At 38.3% G+C, this 21047-nt stretch overlaps 1 protein-coding gene across 1 annotated transcript in view; it reads right to left on the bottom strand.

Annotated features, from left to right (window-relative positions):
• Positions 1–21047, bottom strand: part of LOC109105188 (D(2)-like dopamine receptor) — a 120122-nt gene that overhangs the window by 11358 nt on the left and 87717 nt on the right. Inside the window, exons 3-6 of the mRNA XM_042724947.1 lie at positions 12171–12280; positions 10700–10836; positions 9166–9365; positions 8156–8242 (exon numbers count right to left, since the gene is read on the bottom strand). Of these exons, the coding sequence (XP_042580881.1) occupies positions 8156–8242; positions 9166–9365; positions 10700–10836; positions 12171–12280 (534 nt within the window). The remainder of the gene's footprint in view (positions 1–8155; positions 8243–9165; positions 9366–10699; positions 10837–12170; positions 12281–21047) is intronic.

Here is a 21047-nt window from a genome sequence, read left to right as displayed (position 1 = left end):
TTTTATAAGTGCAATAAAATTGACCTATGAAATGCACTCAAACATCTTTTTATAAATAGTCTAGGCTATGTTTATTAACCACCTGTTTTCATTTAGTAGCAAAAGCTAATAGAAATTGTGTAACTTTTGTGAATGAAGTGCAGTCTATAATGAGTCTAATAAACATAAAACATAGGTCTGTTTGCAATTTTAGCAAAAAAAAAAAAAAAAAAAATGCAGTGCAGCTGTTGATTACCTAAGTATAGTTAGTGAATAACAGGTATTTGCATTAATATACCAGGTGTGAAAATGGAATATTTGTATTTATTTATTTATTTTTATTTTATGGAAATCAAAAGGCTGGCTTACAACCCAGGCTCAGTGGAAAATGTCGCCTTACAGATAATAAAGCAGGTATTTCCACCCGAACCCGGGGTACTCTCCCTGTCCCAGGAGGGGGGTCCGAGCTCGGCATTTAGCCTGGACCCAGAGCACCCCCCCCCCCCCCCCCCCCAGTGCTCCCCACCAATCTGGGGTAGGAACGGGCTGATGGTGAGGATTCAGGGTGGTGGAGGGATGCTGAAATACTGTAGAGAGAATTTAGCTTGGGCTATTTATAGAAGTTCCTCTGATAGGCTAGATGTTGTAATTGCTGATGGTGAATTGACCGGGTCAATTATCTGAACATGCTCCTCCTGAAATTTCATGAGTTCGCCTTACAGATAATAAAGCACGATGAATGGTATGCGTATTTGGCAGTCTGTCTGGGGAGAGGGCTCTGAGCTTGGTAATTTCTCCCGAACCTGGGGGTACTCCACATGTCTGGGGAGAGGGGTCCGAGGTCGGCATTTAGCCCGGACCCAAAGCACCCCCCGCAAAAGATGCAATTAGCGTGGGACAGCAGCCAGAGTGGGGCGTTGATAACCCCCCAAAACTTGCAGAGCTTAAGGTTGGAGGGGTGCTGGATGTCGCTTTGAGTAGAATCATTGCGGTGGAAAGATAATGTGGCTTCTGTACTGGGAGAGGCCTTTTTGGGCCGCTGTGGTTACCGCGCCTATTCGGAATGAATGTCTGGAAAAGTTATTGGCTGGGGTACTGGATAGGAGCAAAACAGACTTAAAGTGCTTTAAAACTAAAAACGAGTAATGGGACGATTGGAGTTGTCTGTGAAAAGAGGGATGGATGAAAGTTTAGTCTGTGATTTCCTGAGCTGAAGGTAGGATAGGAGGGCTTGATAAGGGAGTCTGGGTTATTGGAGGTTGAAAATATAAATGAAGTAGACCGTTGGTGCGGACAGATAACACTAACATTAGAACATTAAATACAGACAATAAAATATAAAATACAACTATACAACTATACAAATAGGTCATGTAAAAAGAAAGATAAGTAAAACGGGGGGGGGGGGGGTGGGGTTCAGAGTTCAGTGGTGCATTGGGAAAAAGAGGGGAGGGGGGAAAGGTTGGGAGGGAGTTCAGCTTCCTGACAGCCTGATGAATGAAGCTGTCCTTCAGTTTGCTTATCCTGGCCTGGAGACTCCGCAGTCTCCTCCCTGATGGTAGCAGACTGAAGAAGCTGTGTGACGGGTGAATGAAATCACCTGCGATGCAGAGGGCTTTACGGGTAAGACGGGTTCCATGTCCTGGAGGGAGGGGGGGGAGACACCAACGATCTTCTCAACTGCTCTCACTATGTGTTAAAGAGTCTTCCGGCAGGATGTGTTGCAGGTGCCATACCACACAGTCATGCAGCTAGTCAGGATGCTCTCGATGGTGCCTCTGTAGAAGGTGCACATGATGCGGGCCAGGGCTCTGGCTCTTCTCAGTTTGCGGAGGAAGTAGAGATGCTGCTGTGATTTCTTGGCCAGTGCTGTGGTGTTGTCGGTCCAGGAGAGGTGCTCTGAGATGTGCACACCCAGGATCTTGGTGCTGCTCACTCTCTCCACAGTCGCACCGTTGATGGTCGGAGGAGCATGCTGAGTGTGCACTCTCCTGAAGTCAACAACAATCTCCTTTGTCTTCTCCACGTTCAGAGAGAGATTGTTGTCACGGCACCACCCGGCCAGGCGGCTCACCTCGCTCCTGTAGTTTGTCTCATCTCTGTTGCTAATGAGACCCACCACAGTCGTGTCATCCGCATCCTTAATAAAGAGGTTGGAGTTGTGTGAAAGTGTGCAGTCGTGGGTCAGCAGAGTGAAGAGGAGGGGGGGTCAGCACACATCCTTGTGGGGCTCCAGTGTTCAGTGTGATGGTGCTGGATGTGTTGCTGCTGACCTGTACTGCCTAAGGTCTTCCAGTCAGAAAGTCTAACAGCCAGTTGCACAGCGAAGTGTTGAGCCCCAGCTGGACCAGTTTCTTAACCCTTGTAACCGCATGGTTTACCTTTTTTGTGATCAAATTACTGTAATTAAAACTCGCCAAACCCCATTTTTGGCCGTTTGTCCTTAAACCTCTCATTGAATAGAGTGTGTAATGGCAATTTTATCCACTGGGTGGCACTGCAGCAAAAATTTATTGTCGCTGAAAAGCCGCGACAAAACCGGAATGTATTGACGTGACACCTCTCTTCAAACACTAACTGCAAGTAACGTCACAAATTTAAATTATAACAATTAATCGGATTTCATGCTCTAGACCTCCTAACAGTAAATTTAGTTAAATGGCAGAAACATGGTGATAAAATGTTTATCTTTTTTTTACCTTAGAAAATGTGAGTTGCCCAGTTAGGGTAAAATAAACTGAATGCAAGCTATACTCAGCAACGCGATCATAACTTGGAATAGCACTGCGCAAGATCATAGATGAAGTTGTTCCTTTGTCTGAACAAAAACCAATGCTTTGTTGCATATCACAGAACGTCATATCAATAATTTATTCTATTATATTTATATTATATTACATTGACTATTTGCCTTTTACCTTACATTTTATATAGATTGTTACTACGTAGATCCATTATTTATTAGTTGTAATGTAATTTAATTATTATTTTTATTTATTGTTTGTATTATTATTTTGGTTTGATGTATTTGCTTATTTACTTTAAATTATTAGATTTCTATACATATATTTTTTTTGTATAGTGGATTTCTGTTATAATAAGAACAGGTTTATATATATATATATATATTATATATATATATATATATATATATATATTATATATTATATATATATATATATATATATATATATATATTATATATATATATATATATCTTTATATACTGCAACATGTACTAATATTTTTTTTTTTAAATAAAATCAAATCAAACATACACACTTTTCGTATATTTTTTTATTGCTACGTGGCAAACAAGTTACCAGTAGGTTCAGTAGATTCTCAGAAAACAAATGAGACCCAGCATTCATGATATGCACGCTCTTAAGGCTGTGCAATTGGGCAATTAGTTGAATTAGTTGAAAGGGGTGTGTTCAAAAAAATAGCAGTGTGGCATTCAATCACTGAGTCATCAATTTTGTGAAGAAACAGGTGTGAGTCAGGTGGCCCCTATTTAAGGATGAAGCCAACACTTGTTGAACATGCATTTGAAAGCTGAGGAAAATGGGTCGTTCAAGACATTGTTCAGAAGAACAGCGTACTTTGATTAAAAAGTTGATTAGAGAGGGGAAAACCTATAAAGAGGTGCAAAAGAATGATAGGCTGTTCAGCTAAAATGATCTCCAATGCCTTAAAATGGAGAGCAAAACCAGAGAGACGTGGAAGAAAACGGAAGACAACCATCAAAATGGATAGAAGAATAACCAGAATGGCAAAGGCTCAGCCAATGATCAGCTCCAGGATGATCAAAGACAGTCTGGAGTTACCTGTAAGTACTGTGACAGTTAGAAGACATCTTCGTGAAGCTAATCTATTTTCAAGAATCCCCCGCAAAGTACCTCTGTAAAAAAAAAAAGGCATGTGCAGAAGAGGTTACAATTTGCCAAAGAACACATCGACTGGCCTAAAGAGAAATGGAGGAACATTTTGTGGACTGATGAGAGTAAAATTGTTCTTTTTGGGTCCAAGGGCCACAGGCAGTTTGTGAGACGACCCCCAAACTCTGAATTCAAGCCACAGTACACAGTGAAGACAGTGAAGCATGGAGGGTGCAAGCATCATGATATGGGCATGTTTTCTCCTACTATGGTGTTGGGCCTATTTATCGCATACCAGGGATCATGGATCAGTTTGCATATGTTAAAATACTTGAAGAGGTCATGTTGCCCTATGCTGAAGAGGACATGCCCTTGAAATGGTTGTTTCAACAAGACAATGACCCAAAACACACTAGTAAAACGGGCAAAGTCTTGGTTCCAAACCAACAAAATTAATGTTATGGAGTGGCCAGCCCCAATCTCCAGACCTTAATCCAATTGAGAACTTGTGGGGTGATATCAAAAATGCTGTTTCTGAAGCAAAACCAAGAAATGTGAATGAATTGTGGAATGTTGTTAAAGAATCATGGAGTGGAATAACAGCTGAGAGGTGCCACAAGTTGGTTGACTCCATGCCACACAGATGTCAAGCAGTTTTAAAAAACTGTGGTCATACAAACTAAATATTATTTTAGTGATTCATAGGATTGCTAAATCCTAGAAAAAAAAATGTTTGTACAAAATAGTTTTGAGTTTGTACAGTCAAAGGTAGACACTGCTATTTTTTTGAACACACCCCTTTCAACTAATTGCCCAATTGCACAGCCTTAAGAGCGTGCATATCATGAATGCTGGGTCTTGTTTGTTTTCTGAGAATCTACTGAACCTACTGGTAACTTGTTTGCCACGTAGCAATAAAAAATATACTAAAAACCTTGATTATTCTGGTTAGTCACATTGTACTGCTATTATTTTGAACAATACTGTATATATATTTATATATATAATCATGGGTTTTGTTATCATATTCTACTGTCTGTAATGTTTTTATACAAAAAAAAAAAAATAAATAAATAAAAAATACATCAGTTGCACAAATGAAAAATTCCATTAATGCATCATAATTTTTAGTTCATGCCGAGTTACCCTAAATGGGCAAGTCAACCGGCTGGTTGACTTGTGTATCTGCTTAGTGAATGGGTCATCTGAAAAAAAAAAAAAAAAAAAACTGAAAAGTTGATCATTGTGTGATTGTGTTGAATGCTGAACTGAAGTCTATGAACAGCATTCTGACGTATGAGTCTTTTTTCTCTAGATGTGAGTGCTGAGTGGAGGGTAGTGGCGATGGCATCATCGGTCGAGCCGTTGGACTGATATGCAAACTGGAAGGGGTCCAGGGAGGGGCGGAGGGCAGACTTGATGTGTGCATGAATAGCCGTTAAAAGCACTTCATGAGAATAGGGGTAAGTGCAACTGGACGGTAGTCATTGAAGCAGGATGGAGATGGTTTCTTCAGGACTGGAATGATGGTGGTAGCTTTGAAGCATGTGGGAAAACAGCCTGACTAAGTGAGATGTTGAAAATGTCTGTGAAGACATCAGTGAGTTCCACTGCACAGTCTCTCAGTACATGCCCTGGAATGTTGTCAGGACCAGGGGTGAGCAGTCTTTGCAGACCACAACAGCATCTCGGCACCATGCATCATTGATGTAAACACAAAGCCCGCCGCCGCGTGATTTACCTCCCGCGATGAGGACTCTTTCCACTCGATAGCATGTCAGCTGATCGAGCTGAATGGGACAGTCTGGAACGCTGTTGCTGAGCCATGTTTCCGTGAACACAAAAACACAACAGTCTCTTACAGTTCTCTGAGTTGAGCGTAGTAATCAGATGTAGTCCAGTTTATTGTCCAAAGAGCGTACCTTAGCAAGTACGATGTTGGGGATAGCTGGCTTGTGTGGGTTAGCTGTTAGCCTAGCCTGGATACCTCCACGCTTACCCCTCTTCTGCTTCCTCTCACGCCGCTTGTGGCTCCTCTGCTGTGGGCGAGACACAGCAGTGGGGGTTGGTGATGGAGCTCTTCGGCATGCGTGGAGTTTAACTCTAAAAAAGTGGTTTTGCCAACATTGAGCAGAAACTCACGACTGTATGCACGCTTAAAGACAGGTAGATGCGATGAATACGTACAAAAACACTGCAACTCACAAGACAAAAAACCTGAAAACACTGTGTTCAAACGGGAGCGAGAGAAGCCGCTGCATGTGGACGCGCCACCAGCTTGAGTCATGTTGCAATGAAAAGAGAATATTGAGATTTTTAATGAAGTAGAGAGCTCTGGATTTGGCCATTTCTCAGGCCTTGTCCACGCTAATACGTTTCTGTTGAAAACGCATCTTTCTCTCTCATTTTGGCCTTCCATCCACACTAAGACAAGGAGTCCAGGAAAAATTTGAAAACGCTCTTTTCACGTTGTTGTATTGGCAGTGAAAATCGAAGCTTTTGAAAACGATGGCGCATGTTTAGTCATGTAATGCATATTGTACCGATAGACATCTGTTATACTGGTAACGTTAATTGTGCAGTTATGTGCTATTCACTTTCACACTGTTGCTAAAAATATTTACTTTGCACACTCTTCATATTACAGTCCTAAAAACAACAGAAAATGTACTCACTATTACTGTCCTGCAGCAAAACACCAGGGCAGTTGCGTTTTAGATCCAGCGTAAGTGAGCACACTGTGGGCATGTCAGTGAATGATGAGAGAGAATCCCGTAAATGAAATGATCCTGCCAGAAGAATTGCATGAAACTTATTATGTCTGTTCCATTTGTATAATCTCAGTGAGGTTTTATACATGCAAAGTAAGGTGAATGTAACGCTTTCAGAAGTTTCTGAAAAAAAAATGCCTGGTTTATCATGGTTACAAATGGCATCAACATCCGTTTATGTCATTATGTCATTTAACAAACTTTTAGCCACGAAACCTGCTTTAAGCGACTTCACCTCAAAATGTATTAATTTGCAATGTGGCCTGCGCTGCTAGCGGAGGCAGCCTAGCACTAGCGTTTGCTACGAGAGCTGCAGTGCTGCAGCCAGAAGAGCCACGCTGAAAAGCTGAGCTGAAGTGGGACGCAAGTGAGGCTTTGCTGCAGTGACAACTGAGAGGCGGCCCATGCTCGTTAAAGGCCTGCTGCGACCTGGTGCTCAAGAAGAGCCGGGTTTTGTGCGGGACGATAGTGGTGTCGAGCGAGGCGAGTTTGGGGCTTTGGCCACTTTGGATTTTGGAGTACCGAAGGCTGATTTGTAGGGTGACGAATAGATTGTACAGATCCACTTTGTTTACCCTCTGCAAGAATGGTGCATCGGAATTAATCAGTGTTTGCTTCGGGCTTAAATACTGTCCGCTTTCTGATCGGAGGAATTGTTTGCTTGGCCGAACAATACGAGGATGCTGGAGAAGTTTGAAGTTTCTGCAGTGGAGGCGAGGTTAAGCCTCGGCATTGTGGAATGCGTGTGGCTGGTTGCACTGAGCGGCGGCCGTGATGAAGACTGGTGCTGGGCGGTGGTGTCTGTGGGAGAAGGAGTGATCCTGGGGCCGGCAAATTGCGGAGGAGATTCCAGAAAAATCCCCAGCATAGGTCTCTTGTCGATGGACTGGAAAAATTGGGTCTGCGATAAAAATGGCAAAAGGAGCAAACCGAATGCTGAAATACTGTAGAGAGAATGAAGGTAAGATGGCTTGGGCTATTTATAGAAGAATAGATGGTGTAATTGCTGATGATGAATTGGCCGGGTTAATTATCTGAACGTGCTCCTCCCAAACTTTGTTAATAAAATACTGTTTAGTGTGTGAATGTAATATGGATTTGGATTATTTATGGTTTTTTGTTTGTATTAAGTTTGCTAATTAGTTTTTATGGTATTTGAGTCATATTAAGTTTGATTTTTGCAAAAAGTTCGACATAGGCATGTATTTTGATTTAATTGTCTTTGTATATTAAGCGGGGATACATTTTTATTTACTTATTATTATTTATTTATTTTTATGTAAACTGAATTCATAAACAAAAGCTATGTGGTATGTAGACTTCCATACAATCAGCTCCTTTTTCTGGACAGATTTTGTTTTATGACTTGTTTTAGCACTTCTCTCCACATAATAAGGTAAAAAAACATGTAGCTATATTGGATGTAATGGTATAAATGTAGAGGCAGCTGCATACATATATTGAATCTAGAGAATAACATATTTTATATCATTTTCATGACTTGTTTTATAAGTAAAGCACACTTACTGCTTTCTTGTTTTTGGCAGGTAAACCTCCGTTGGTCTTAATGATAACTGTGCACAGTTTCACATCTTCAGGATTTGTGCACTTTTCCTGTGGCAAAGGTAATAAGAATTTGATTTAGCATGTGATCAACATTAAATTCCAAAGACAGTATGGAGCCTTGAAAATCATTCATAGGTATATTTGGTGTCTCTTGTTGACACACAATGCAAATAAATCCACCAAACACAAAATAGCCTTTCTAGCACTAAAAGCCGAATGAAAAAGAGATTGCTTCAGTAATTTGTAAGTACCACAAAAAGTCCTTGGGACCCTTTAAAACTAGACAGCTGAACCCATTGATCCAAAGTGGCCATTAAAAACAGCTGGTTCAAGAAATCAATGATGAACAAGCACAAAGGTCAGAAGAAAGAAATAATTTGTAGCTCTTCTGTATTGCGATGAAAATAGAATATGAATAAAGGGTAACCGGTATATCATATTCACAATCTGCTCTGACACACAAATTGCACAGGGAATTATGTTTAAAAACCTTACAGCTCAGGAAAAATGGCAATGGCTTCTTTTGCTTTAACGGCTTTACTTTCACAGTGTCCAGTGGGTTGTGCATATTCAACAAAGGTTAAGGCAATACCCCCATAACAAGATACCAAATACACAGTGGAGATACTGGAATCAGACTGTCTAAAGATAAAACCACCATTAATTGTCATCAGTATCATTATTAAGACTTCTGCCTGCCAGTAGCCACACTCAAGCATGAATCTAACAACACTGTAAGATAATGCTGATTAAAGGGGTGAGTGAAGATTTTGGGGTCACTGTATTTCCAGCAGTGTCCTGCAGGTCCTGGCATTACCCCACAAATTCTATAATTAACACTGAAAGCTACTCCCCATATTTTCTAGAAAGAGGGCAACTCCTTTTGTAAAACAACACTGACACCATGTCTTGTCCAGTGGGGAATGCTGGGTATTTTCCCTAAGGCTACTGTCTCACATGATGCATATCACCTTGTGAGGGGGCTGAGCATCAGCGTCTGTCTTCTGGCAGCTCCGTTTAGTGTTGACCCGTTTTCGACGCTTACGAAGAACCACATAGATCTGCACATACACGAGAAGGGTGATGATGAAGGGCACGTAGAATGACATGATGGAGGAGTAGACAACAAAAGCGGGGTTGGCGATTTCACATATGGCATCGTCCCGTGTAGCTATGAGAGAGAGAGAGAGAGTAAAATATGGTTACACAACTAATTATGGCTGTAAAACTAATTAGTTCATTGAGACACTGGTAAATGCTTGTATGGCATATTTCCCCTAACAATTGCAAGTAAGCTCTAGACTATAATTACATTAGAACCATACTGGAAAATGTATAACAGTATGACAACAATGTTGAGTGAACTCAAAACTTAATACAAATGCTATACTGGAAAATGAAGTATATATTAGTACATAGAAGTATATGTATAAATGTAAAATTTAAAAAAGTTTGAATAGCAAGATTTTTTATATTTGGTTATGTCATTGATACAGTGTAATTACATAAAGTACTGGGTAATATTAACTAAAACGTATTTACTATAGGTTTAGGTTTGAGGTTATGTTTAGTCTTAATTTCAAGCAATTATGTATTTACTATGGAGCTTTTGAATGCTTGAGTCAGACTGGCTGATGAATGTTCTAAGAAGTGCAATTATTGTTTAGAGAACACACAGCTTAAAGTAGTTTAATGCAGGACTTGACAGCATTACAGTTCAACTTCGCCAAATGATTTCAGTTAATTCAAAGGTCCTTTCAATCTACTGCAGCAATAGGACCAAAACCTGCAAAGACATTGACCAAACAACTAAATAACAAGCATCAGGATAAAAATGACAAACTTAACATGATTTGTCCATTAAATTACATTTTATTATCTATGGAAAGCGCATTTTCTTTCTTTTTGAAATTAGCAAAGGAGGCTTGGGATAAAATTATTAGTTATTATAAGATTATTATTATTATTATTATTATTATTATTATTATTATTATTATTATTTTTAATAATAATAATTTGCTTGTTGCTGAAATTGTATTGCATTGTGTTCGACTACTTTGGCCATCAAATTATTAAATAAAAACAATGCTTACAATAAAATGGCCATTGTTGTCTATTTTAATTTAATACATTTTAATACAAAAATTCTTTATTGAATTGTTAATTTCAATATTATTATTATTATTATTTTTTTTTTTTTTTTTTTTACTGTGATGGCAAATCTCCATTTTCAGTGAATCTCTATGTTGTTGTTTTATTGTGGAATACATGTGAAAAGTTCCTAGTGATATGTCATGAATACCATAAAAATATTATCTGTCATTGTGGTGTTTTTGTCTCTTTTGTTTATTCTTTAAGAATATATGTATAAAAACAAAAAAAACATAACAAAAACACAGCATATTGCTTCGGAATGCTATGATGGTGTTTACATAATCTAATGTTAATTTTTAATAATGTGAACTATTGCTTTATGAATATTAGGAAAAAAACTTGGACATTTACCTGTGTTATTTAATCCAAACAACAAGGGGCAGGAAATAGCGAATGAAAGCACCCAAACCACCGAGATCATTACCGTGACTCGTCTCTTGGAGCTGTAGCGTGTGTTGTACAACATCGGCATAGCAACAGCCGTGTACCTGCACGAGAAGCCCAGAGGGAAGGAGATGAAGAGGGGGTGGATGGGTTGGGGTGGATTTGCATTCAGGCAGACAAACAGAGAAGGAAACAATGATGGTCACACCTGACCAGCTACCTCTGATACCAGCTGCCATTATTGTGCCATCATCTCTCTTTTGTAAGTGTAATAAAGCTAAACTTCGTCATGATCATCACTATCAATTCCAAAGCTGTCAGGGGTCTTATACTCTCACAAAAATCTTTTACATTATGGGGGACTTCACTAAGCATGAATTGCACTGAATGTGATTTTTTTTAGTGATGTCTGCGTTGTTTTAGTACTGAAATCATGACTGAACTATCTGTTCTTTGCAGCGGACTATTGTAATCTGACATACTCTACTGGGACTCTTCAGAATGCCAAAATTACCCATTCATAATGTTCTTCTCCATCAAATGGTCATTTGATGAACTTTTGCTGCCATGATCAAAAAAAAAAAATAGATAAACATATCTTTTTAAACTAATATTCAGTATACCACCTGTTGATGGGAATAGCAATTTTAATTGCAGAAGGCAATTTAGCACCTGATTAAACTGAATTACATGTGGTTAGTGAATAAGGTTCTGCACCTTCACCCAAAAAATTATTTCATTTATATCATTTATTTACATCATTTATTCACCCTCATGACATTCCAAAACTGTGTGACTTAATTTCTTCTGCAGAACACAAAAGATGATATTTTGAAGAATGTTAGTAACCAAAAAGTTTTGGTGACCTTTGACTTTCATTAAAATCACATCGTGGTGACTGAGCTTTTGCTATTGCTGGGCCAACCCTTTTTGTTACAATCTCCCTATCGCCATTCGAACAGCACCTTCTTTGTTTGTTTTTAAATCAACGCTTAAATTGTATTTATTTGAAAAATGTGTGCTGGGCTAAATTTTTACTTGACTGTTTTTGTGTATTTTATCCTATTAACTATGTACAGCATTTTGGTCAACCCGTGGGTGTTTTAAAATGTGCTTTATAAATAAATGAAAGAAAGAAAGAAGAAAGAAAGATAAAATCAATTAAGTCAAATAGGTTTGGAACAACATGAGGCAGAATTTTAATTTTTGAGTTAACTACCCCTTTTCTTTGTCTTTCAATTTTCCCTCCTTGTTTCTAACAAATGGGTTTAAATTATTTTTCGATACTAACACAACTGTATAAACAACAAGATGCTTATTTCATATGGTATAACATCTCAATGTTCCACTGCCCACAAAAATGTGATTGATTTATCTATGGTATTTTTGCCATTTAAAATAATTATTACACTTTTCCTGAACTGACAGCAGAACCTACCTGTCAATACTAATGGCACACAGATTAAGAATGCTGGCTGTACACATCATGACGTCCAGGGTGACGAACACGTCACAATGGATTTTACTGAAACGCCACTCCCCCACCACCTGCAACACATGCACAAACAAAGTTCAGTTATTTACTGTGGGCAAAAATAAGACTTTACTGGCAGATTAAATAATAAATAAATAAATAAATAAATAAATAAATAATGAGGGTTATAGAAATAGAATGCACTGAATAAAAGGAATAAAATAAAAACGGAATACAAAATTAGTTCTGGAAAAAGAAGTATCATATAAAAATGTAACGCTTTATATTAAGGTTTCATTCGTTAACCTTGGTTATCTGTCGGTCACTACAAGTTATGTCGAATGACGGTCGCCATGATTTTACCAAGAAAGACTTTTTCTTTTGTTGATCCTGGATCAACATTACTGTCCAAAAATACAGATTTAACCCAATCCCTACCCCAAAACCTAACACTACCCATAATTTTTTTCCTAAAATCAGTGTGAAATGATAGCTTATTAACAAGGGTGTAGAAGCACCTAAGCCCAATCATAAGCCTAAAACAGATATTTCCTGAAAAGTTATCCTCTCAATTCTGATCGGTTGATTGGAATGTTGTTCCAGGATCAAAAAGGATGTTGATCCAGGAACATTTTGTACTTGGTGAAATCACGGTCACCATCGAACAAAATATCGAACAAAATATGGGGTCTCACTTGGGAGGCCAATCATCTCTGAGTTTAAGATAAAACAGCAATGAAAATTGGCTAGTGGATTTTGCATGCTGAGCCACTCCCTGTGCCTACGGGTATATAAGGTGGCAGCCCGCATTCACTAATTAGATTTTTGCTTTGGAGCCGAATGGTTGTATCAAAAGCTGTTATACTTCACAAAGTCATTCATCGGCTGTGTGTTGGGAAGCTGTTCTTGTTGGCAGTATGCCACAAACAGCAGTGTCCCTTTCAGCGATTCCCTTGGCGCTTCATCTAAAAGAGAAAATTTCCTAAAAAAGCAAAAAAAGTTTGGGCATTCTGCACACTGAAGACGTGTTTGTGGATGGTTCATGCCTGAACCATGACCGCACGTGTGACCATGGTAATGCTGCGATTGCGTCTCTCCATTCTTTAAGGGAAAGGATCAGACCCCTCTGTCACTAAGCATCCCAGTTTCTCTGCCAAGAGCAGAGGACCGCCGGCTAGTGCTCTGGGAGATTTAAGGATCACAGTGAGAGCTTCTCCGACAGGCCATGCCCCACGGACCTCTCACCCCTTCCACAGCACTTGTCCTGTGTGGCTGTTGAGTGATTCTGCTGAGAGTACATCACAATGAATATCTTCCCTCGCAATGCAACATGGAATTGGAATCAAGTGAACTATCTCACAACTTCATATATGTGGATGAGGCTTCAACCTGACCAAAAGCAGAAGGTGTGGTTGAAATGTTAATGGGGAGGAAAAATCCATAGTCAGAATTTGTAACTCTTGTGTTGTCCTCTGTCTATATAGCCTATGCTTTCCAATTGAAGGTTCATGGAGATGCACTTTTGAGCTATTTCAGTGAACTGGTTTATCATTAGCTGATCTACACTCTCTTCATTAGTGAAAGTCAAGATTCACCTGCATAATTCATGGCAAATTTACAAAAAGTCTAATAGAAATGTATAGAAAATATGTTTGACAGTTTATGACAACTAGATCAACCATTTTGCATTTAATGACTTATATGATGAACTAGATGACTAGATGTTTTGGGGTGTACGACTGTTTCATAGGGAACTTTATAGTACATTTTGAGCTACATGACATTAGCAACTGATAATGTAGAAAACTGCCGACAAATGTACATAATCAACTGCATGAATGTACCAAAGCAATCACATCTTGTTCAAAAGAATAAGAAACTCCTTTTTTGATGTGCACAAATGACTAATTGATGTGGAGGTTGAACAAGTAGTTTTAATAATTTCATTTCTGATCTGAGAAATGCACCAAAGCAACTGAGAAAAACTGTAACAAAGATTATTCAATTCTACAAAAATATATTGCTTATTGTTCGTTAATGTTTGTGTCACACTATGTGTAGCAAGGAGTGAGGAATGAGGAAACCAGGAATACACGGAACATTCTTCTTTAAATTCAAATTATCCACAGGAATACACGGGGCAGACAGGAGCACAGGAAACACACATATGGACGTACTGTATTCTATGAAAATGCTGATGAATTGAATTGGGATTGTAATATGGATAATTTGTGATTGTGGGAGGTGAGTTGAATGGTATGATATAAATGTGGGACATGGAACACATGGAGGGAAAACACATAATGAGTCCAGGGGTGTGACATTACTCCCCCCTCCCGGAAGGTGTGACCTCGCACCGTGGAACAGCGGTGGGGGGGGGGTATGGGTGGGAACCAAGGAGGAGGTTCCGGTGGAGAACGGAGGGGGCCGGCAGACAGAGACCCAAGAGGGAGGAGCCAGGGAGGAGATGACGGAGGAGCTTGGAGCAGGAGGAGCCCAGCTGGACCCAGGCCACAGTCATGACTTCGACCCACGGTGAAGCCGATGGAGGGAGGAGCCATGGAGGAGGAATGGCCGCTGACTCCAGGGGGCCAACCAACGGAGGTGGAGCAGGTGGTGGAGGAGCCGGAGGCAGAGACAGAGAGCCGAAGAGCCAGGGTGACGGGGAGGATCCGGAGGTCCTCCAACCGATGCAGAGATGTGGATCCGGGAGGCCGCGGTGGAGCCGGAGTGACAGAGGACTGAGGTGGAGCCGAGGCGGAGCTTGTGGACTGCCGGGCCACAATAGAGAGGAGGGAGCTAGGAGCCATGGTGGAGCCGACGGGTCAAGGGGCAGAGGCGGAATCCATGTAGGCGGAAGTGAGGGAGACACTGGAGGATGGCAATCCCGCAGGGTTTGCACCACAATTATGGTGGGCTGAGGGCGAGCAGATGGGCTGCTAGATGACAGCGGTGGAGGAGGCTGGAGTGGGTAGAGGGCGGTCATTTTCAAGGAGCAGGCAGTGGAGGGTATGTTCTAGGAGCAGGCACTGGAGGATACTTTCTAGGAGCAGGCACTGGAGAATCGGAAGCCCCCTCAGGGCTGGACGAGGGAACCATGGACAAAGGAGGGCTGGACGGGACCAGGAAGGAGGGGATCCATAGCAACACAACGGAAACAAAAGGACTGAGGAAAACCAGAAAACAAATGGAGGGTAGACACACAATTTAAACTGTTGGTGTCAGAGATTCTGTCACCCTATGTGTAGCGAGGAGCGAGGAACGAGGAAACCAGGAATGCACGGAACAATCTTCTTTTAATTAAATAATCCACAGGGATATACGGGGCAGAAAGGAGCACAGGAAACACAGAGATAGACATACAATCTCCAACAAAACTGAACTGAATGGACATGGGTTTATGAACAAGATAATTGGGGGAACACAGGTGCATGGAATGATAAAATCAACATAGGACATGGAACACATGGAGGGAAAACACATAATGGGCCTAATTTATCAATCTAACGTAGAAATAAGCGCAGATCTGTGCGCACAAATCAACTTACGTTGAAGTTCACATGTGATTCATGAATCATTCGTATGCCGCCAATCTCATCGTATGAATGATCGCATGTTGATAAATGTGGTGGCAGAAAACAATCGTCATTTGAATATCATGCCCCTAAAAACACCCCGGTTTAGAAGCCTCACCCCTAGAGTTTACGACACGGAGAAACGAAACCCGGCCAAAAAGAGGAAGTACTCTCATGAAAGAGAAATTGATCTTACTCCAAAAACACCCATTAACCTTGCAATTGTAAACAATTAGACTACAGTAATTTATGTAATTTATATGTAGCCTGTATTAAAATACTGGTAAATATAAACAGCCTATTTAGTTCCCCTCACCCTACAACAAATATTTTAAATTTAACGGTATTCAGAATAGAACGAAGAATGCAAAATAAGTAGTTATAAAATTATATATTAAACTATATAATAAAACACAAATTAGGCTATAGTGGCATTCATTATAACAGCATACAAATGTCAAGCAAAACTGAAATGGCATTGGGCTTACGAGCCTGTCTCATACCACAAGAATCCAAATTCAAATCAAAAAAAAGTTTCCATTTTTGCCATATTTGTAACATTTTGCATAACTATTATTCATTATGTAGCCTAAACATTCATACTACACTCATGTTTTAATATCTGTGTAAAATCTTTGCATGTGCAAAAATTTTTGTTTGGGCGCTGCATGCTGATTTTACAGTGGACATTTTGAATTAAACACTGCAAATTTTATGTTTGGTTGACTGCATTTTAGTTTGATGATGAATGGTTGAAATGTCAGACAACGCTAGAACTAATGTTGTTTGTGTGTGCACGAGGCGCCTGTGCGATCAGATGGATTAAATCAAATAAAGATATAAACAAAATATCCAGACATAGGCAGGGGTGGGCTGAGGCCACCCAAATGACTGTCTTGCCCACCCAGTCAGAATTAGATAAAGACAAGGTTTTTTTTTTTTTTTTGCATAGATTAAAATCTGAAGCTGACTGTATTTTGAAAAGTTTAAGCTAAAGCTTGAGACTGCCCAAACAATCATAAAATAACTCAAACAACAGAAAATTGCAGCATATTTCTTTTATTAGCTGAATGTAAGGCGCGCTGAATTCACACGGAGGCTTCAGTCTGTTGCAGTCCATCTCAAGGATGATCAGAAGAAATGGACAGCACCTGAGTTAAATATATGAGTGTCACAGCAAAGGGTCTGAATACTTAGGACCGTGTGATATTTCAGTTTTTCTTTTTTAATAAATCTGCAAAAATGTCAACAATTCTGTGTTTTTCTGTCAGTATAGGGTGCTGTGTGTACATTTATGAGGAAAAAATGAACTTAAATGATTTTAGCAAATGGCTGCAATATAACAAAGAGTGAAACATGCAAGGGGTTCTGAATACTTTCCGTACCCAGTCTATCTATCTATCTATCTATCTATCTATCTATCTATCTATCTATCTATCTATCTATCTATCTATCTATCTATCTATCTATCTATCTATCTATCTAGTTTCTCTGTCTGTCTGTCTGTCTGTCTGTCTGTATGTACTGTATACTGCTAGTGAAAAAAAAAGAGCATAACTACACTGTTTTAGATTACAGTTTTTCTCAGTCACTTTGGTGCATTTCTCGAATCAGAAATGAACTTCTCAAAACTGCTTGTTGTAATTGCTTTGGTACATTCATGCAATTGATTATGTACATTTATCTGCGATTTCCAACATTATCAGTTGCTAATGTCATGTTGCTCAAAATGTATTATATAGTTTTCTGTGCAATAGTCTTACCCCTCAAAACAAGTAGTCTTTAGTTCATCGTATGAGTCATTAAATGCAAAATGGTTCATCTAGTTGTCATATACTGCCAAGCACATTTTTTTTGTTCATTTTTTTATTTGCACATTATTATTAGTCTTTTTGTAAATTTGGCATGAATTGTGCAAGTGAATCTTGACTAATGAAGAGAATGTAGATCAACCAATGATAAACCATTTCTCTGAAATAGCTCAAAGGTTCATCTCACGAATCTTCAGCTGGAAAGCATATACTGTATAGACAGAGGACAACACAAGAGTTACAAATTCTGACAGTGGACTTATTTTTTATTTTCATCTTTGTGCCCATATTTCTTTTTCCTTTTTTATATCACAATGACATTGTAAAGGTTTTTTTTTTCTTCTTTTTTTTGGTCAGACCACTAGTAAAAGTGTAACTGGGAATTCTGTCCAACCTCTTTCAATCAATATCCCACATACAGTAATGTGTAAATTTGTACTTTTGAAATGGATACATGACATACATAAGCATATGGCATACTGTTCAATACAGAAACTGTCATCAGGTAATACTAACAAATTGCACTGTTATATTGACAACATGACTAAGCATTTTGATCTTATTTGTGAACAATGACACAAGGACTTTTCATTCTGATGGCACTGATATGTTCATTGACATAAATACTTGCTTTTGGGAGATTGACTAAAGATTTTGAGTAATCCAAGCTTTTGCAGGTAATCCATTGTGTGGTGCTGTTTGTACAAACTGTTTTGAGAAATGCACATATTTATTGGCAAATATTAAGGATGATTCGAGAAATGCACCAAAGCAACTGAGAAAAACTGTAATAGTGGTGTAATATTGAGGAACCTTTTCTTTGTTTGTGATCATCTAAAAACAACAGTATTTTAAAAAGCTTTTCAAATAAAATTACACATGATTGAAAAACACTGTTGACTTTTTCATATTATGTAAGGAATATCCAGTTGTTTTTCACAAAACCTTTCATTTAGAACCTACTTGCGCTTTTTTATGGAGAGATTTATAACATCCCACAGAGACTTAGCAATACTGCTGAGAAGCCATTAATACACACAAATCAGTGTGACGACAAACAGCATCATTTCTATGAAATATTCAAGTTAGCAGTTTTGCAAAGCAAGAGATGAAACGATAGCTCACAGAAATGTAAAAAGGCTAATAGCATTTGAGAAGTGGGAGATATATTCATGCCTTATTAATGTATGAAAGGCTATTTTCTCAATCATACACTCAGTTATTTGAATAAAAAAGAAAGAAGAACTCATTCTATGGTTGCTAAGCTTTGATTGTACAATTTATCTCTTAATATATGCTTGAAAGTCCACCATCTTTCCATTCAAGTGTATTCAACAAGCTTTAAGTCATGCTCTTAAGCTCTTAGTATGAATAAGTAAAGAGGTACTTAACTGTATTTGATGTATACTTAGAATGAAAAGTGATAATACATTAATTACTATATGTGTATTTTTCGGGCTCATTGTGTATTGCATATTTCTTTAATTATTTTTTACTTTTCACTTTCCATTTTATTTGAACTATAAATCAAAGTCAAACTATATAGTCTATAAACTATATAGTCAAAGACTTGTGTCCCTAGAGTAATCAGCTACTGGAGGTTTTTATTCTTAGAAATATAAAATGAAGAATAATGCTAAATTGCCTACATGTTCCTCAATTCTAATACCTAGTGCAGCAGGGGAGAGTGGGGAACAACCTAACACTTTTTGACTTTCTCAGTTTGTGTAAATCCACACGGGGTTCAGAGTATATATTATTTATCCACAGTAATTTCACACTTGTCTAGTACAAATATGTCACTTTGTTTCATAATTACAGCGTATATGTTTTTCTTTATCTACCCTCAAAAATGAAAGTGAAATGTGACCGTGATGCCCCGTAGGTGGTGGACATTGTAACATCTGAGGGGCATGTTGTAACATGACCACATAACAGCTTAAAAATGTTATATGATCTAACGAACGAAAAAAAAAAAAAAAAAAAAACTAAATTATTTTGTCAATAAAATAAATTTTTTAAATAAAACTTTTTAAATAAAATAATGGAGTTTAAGTTTAAGAATGACAAATAATCTGATTTTGGAGTTTGACAGTCAACACATTGCAACCATGCTTGGTACGGCTCATAAATGAGCCAAAATGCTTTACATTTCTTGAAATAATAATTTCTGAACATTAACATTGTCTGTCAGTCTTTTTTCACCTGTTTCTCGTAGTTTCTCATTAAAATGCATTAAAGCAAACAGTGTAAATTACATAGCTAATGTAATAGAATAGCGTGATAATAATATAATAGAATAGTGTAATAATAGCGGGGCACATTGTAACACAGTGTTACAACATTCCCCGTCTGCGCAACTGGAATTTAAAACTGGTTAGTGTCTTCTGCTAGTTATCTAAACTGATAAATAACAGATTGGAGATTAAAATAATAGCATCAATTTCCCATTTTAAATAAATACTAAAAACGATGCGAAATTTACTTAAGCCAGACATTTATATTTACTATGGTAAAATAAATGTTCAGCAATATCTTCAAAAGATTTTAGAATTTTGGCGCACCTTTTTCCTCTGTATAGTGTTTATAAATTTTGTGTATAGTGTAATTTTGTTATTCTAGAATGTGTGGAAATATTGAAACCATGTGTGTTACAACTAACCCCGCGCTCCCCTAAATGACAGTAGCATTAGCTTCCCTCATGTCACATAAAACAAATCTGGCCATACAAATCAAATTGTGTAGGTTATTCTAAAAATTTATTTTTTCTTATATTAATTAATTATCCTCCTCAGAAAGTGTTTTCTTAATAGAGTTAGATGCCCTTTACAACTGAGAACGTATTATTACTCATGTGGCATCACATTAGCCAGCAGTAGCTGGTACCAAGGGAACAAGACTGAGTGAGCTAGTAGAAAGATTTTCCAAAACAACTCTATAGAGTAACAATGAGAGTCCTCTAAGTCGGTCTGCTTTCTTCTTTATCTCAGGAGACATAAAGAATAATTATCCACCTCTTATCACTGCAGCCTGTCATATCTGATCTACCTGTCATTTCCACCGACAATAGATAGCAAAAATGAAAGGAATCTTTGGAATTGACAGTTGACTTCATTATAGTCCTCATGTACTTTTTGTCTGCAAACTTTTGTACTTTTAGAGACATGCATATGAATGAAAAGAGGATCATAACTCATGCAAAGCTCTTTGGAGTGAATTCAGCAGACTACCTCAATTTGTGCAGCATCCAAAACTGAACAGAATTAACTTTAAATACAGGTAGTAAACAGGATGTTGAATTTGAATTTTAAGGTTTTTTTTTTTTTTTTTTTTTTTTTTATAAATTGAAATTCAAAGACAACGCAAATTTGAATGTTGACTTGACAACCTTGTTTTATTGGCCATTGATGGATGGATTGGTAGCCTTAGAAAATATTTATTTTATACATTTCATC

The sequence above is a fragment of the Cyprinus carpio genome, chromosome B5 (genome assembly GCF_018340385.1).
Source record: "Cyprinus carpio isolate SPL01 chromosome B5, ASM1834038v1, whole genome shotgun sequence".
In the NCBI taxonomy this organism is placed as follows: domain Eukaryota; kingdom Metazoa; phylum Chordata; class Actinopteri; order Cypriniformes; family Cyprinidae; genus Cyprinus; species Cyprinus carpio.
This window is presented reverse-complemented; position numbering and strand designations above follow the sequence as displayed.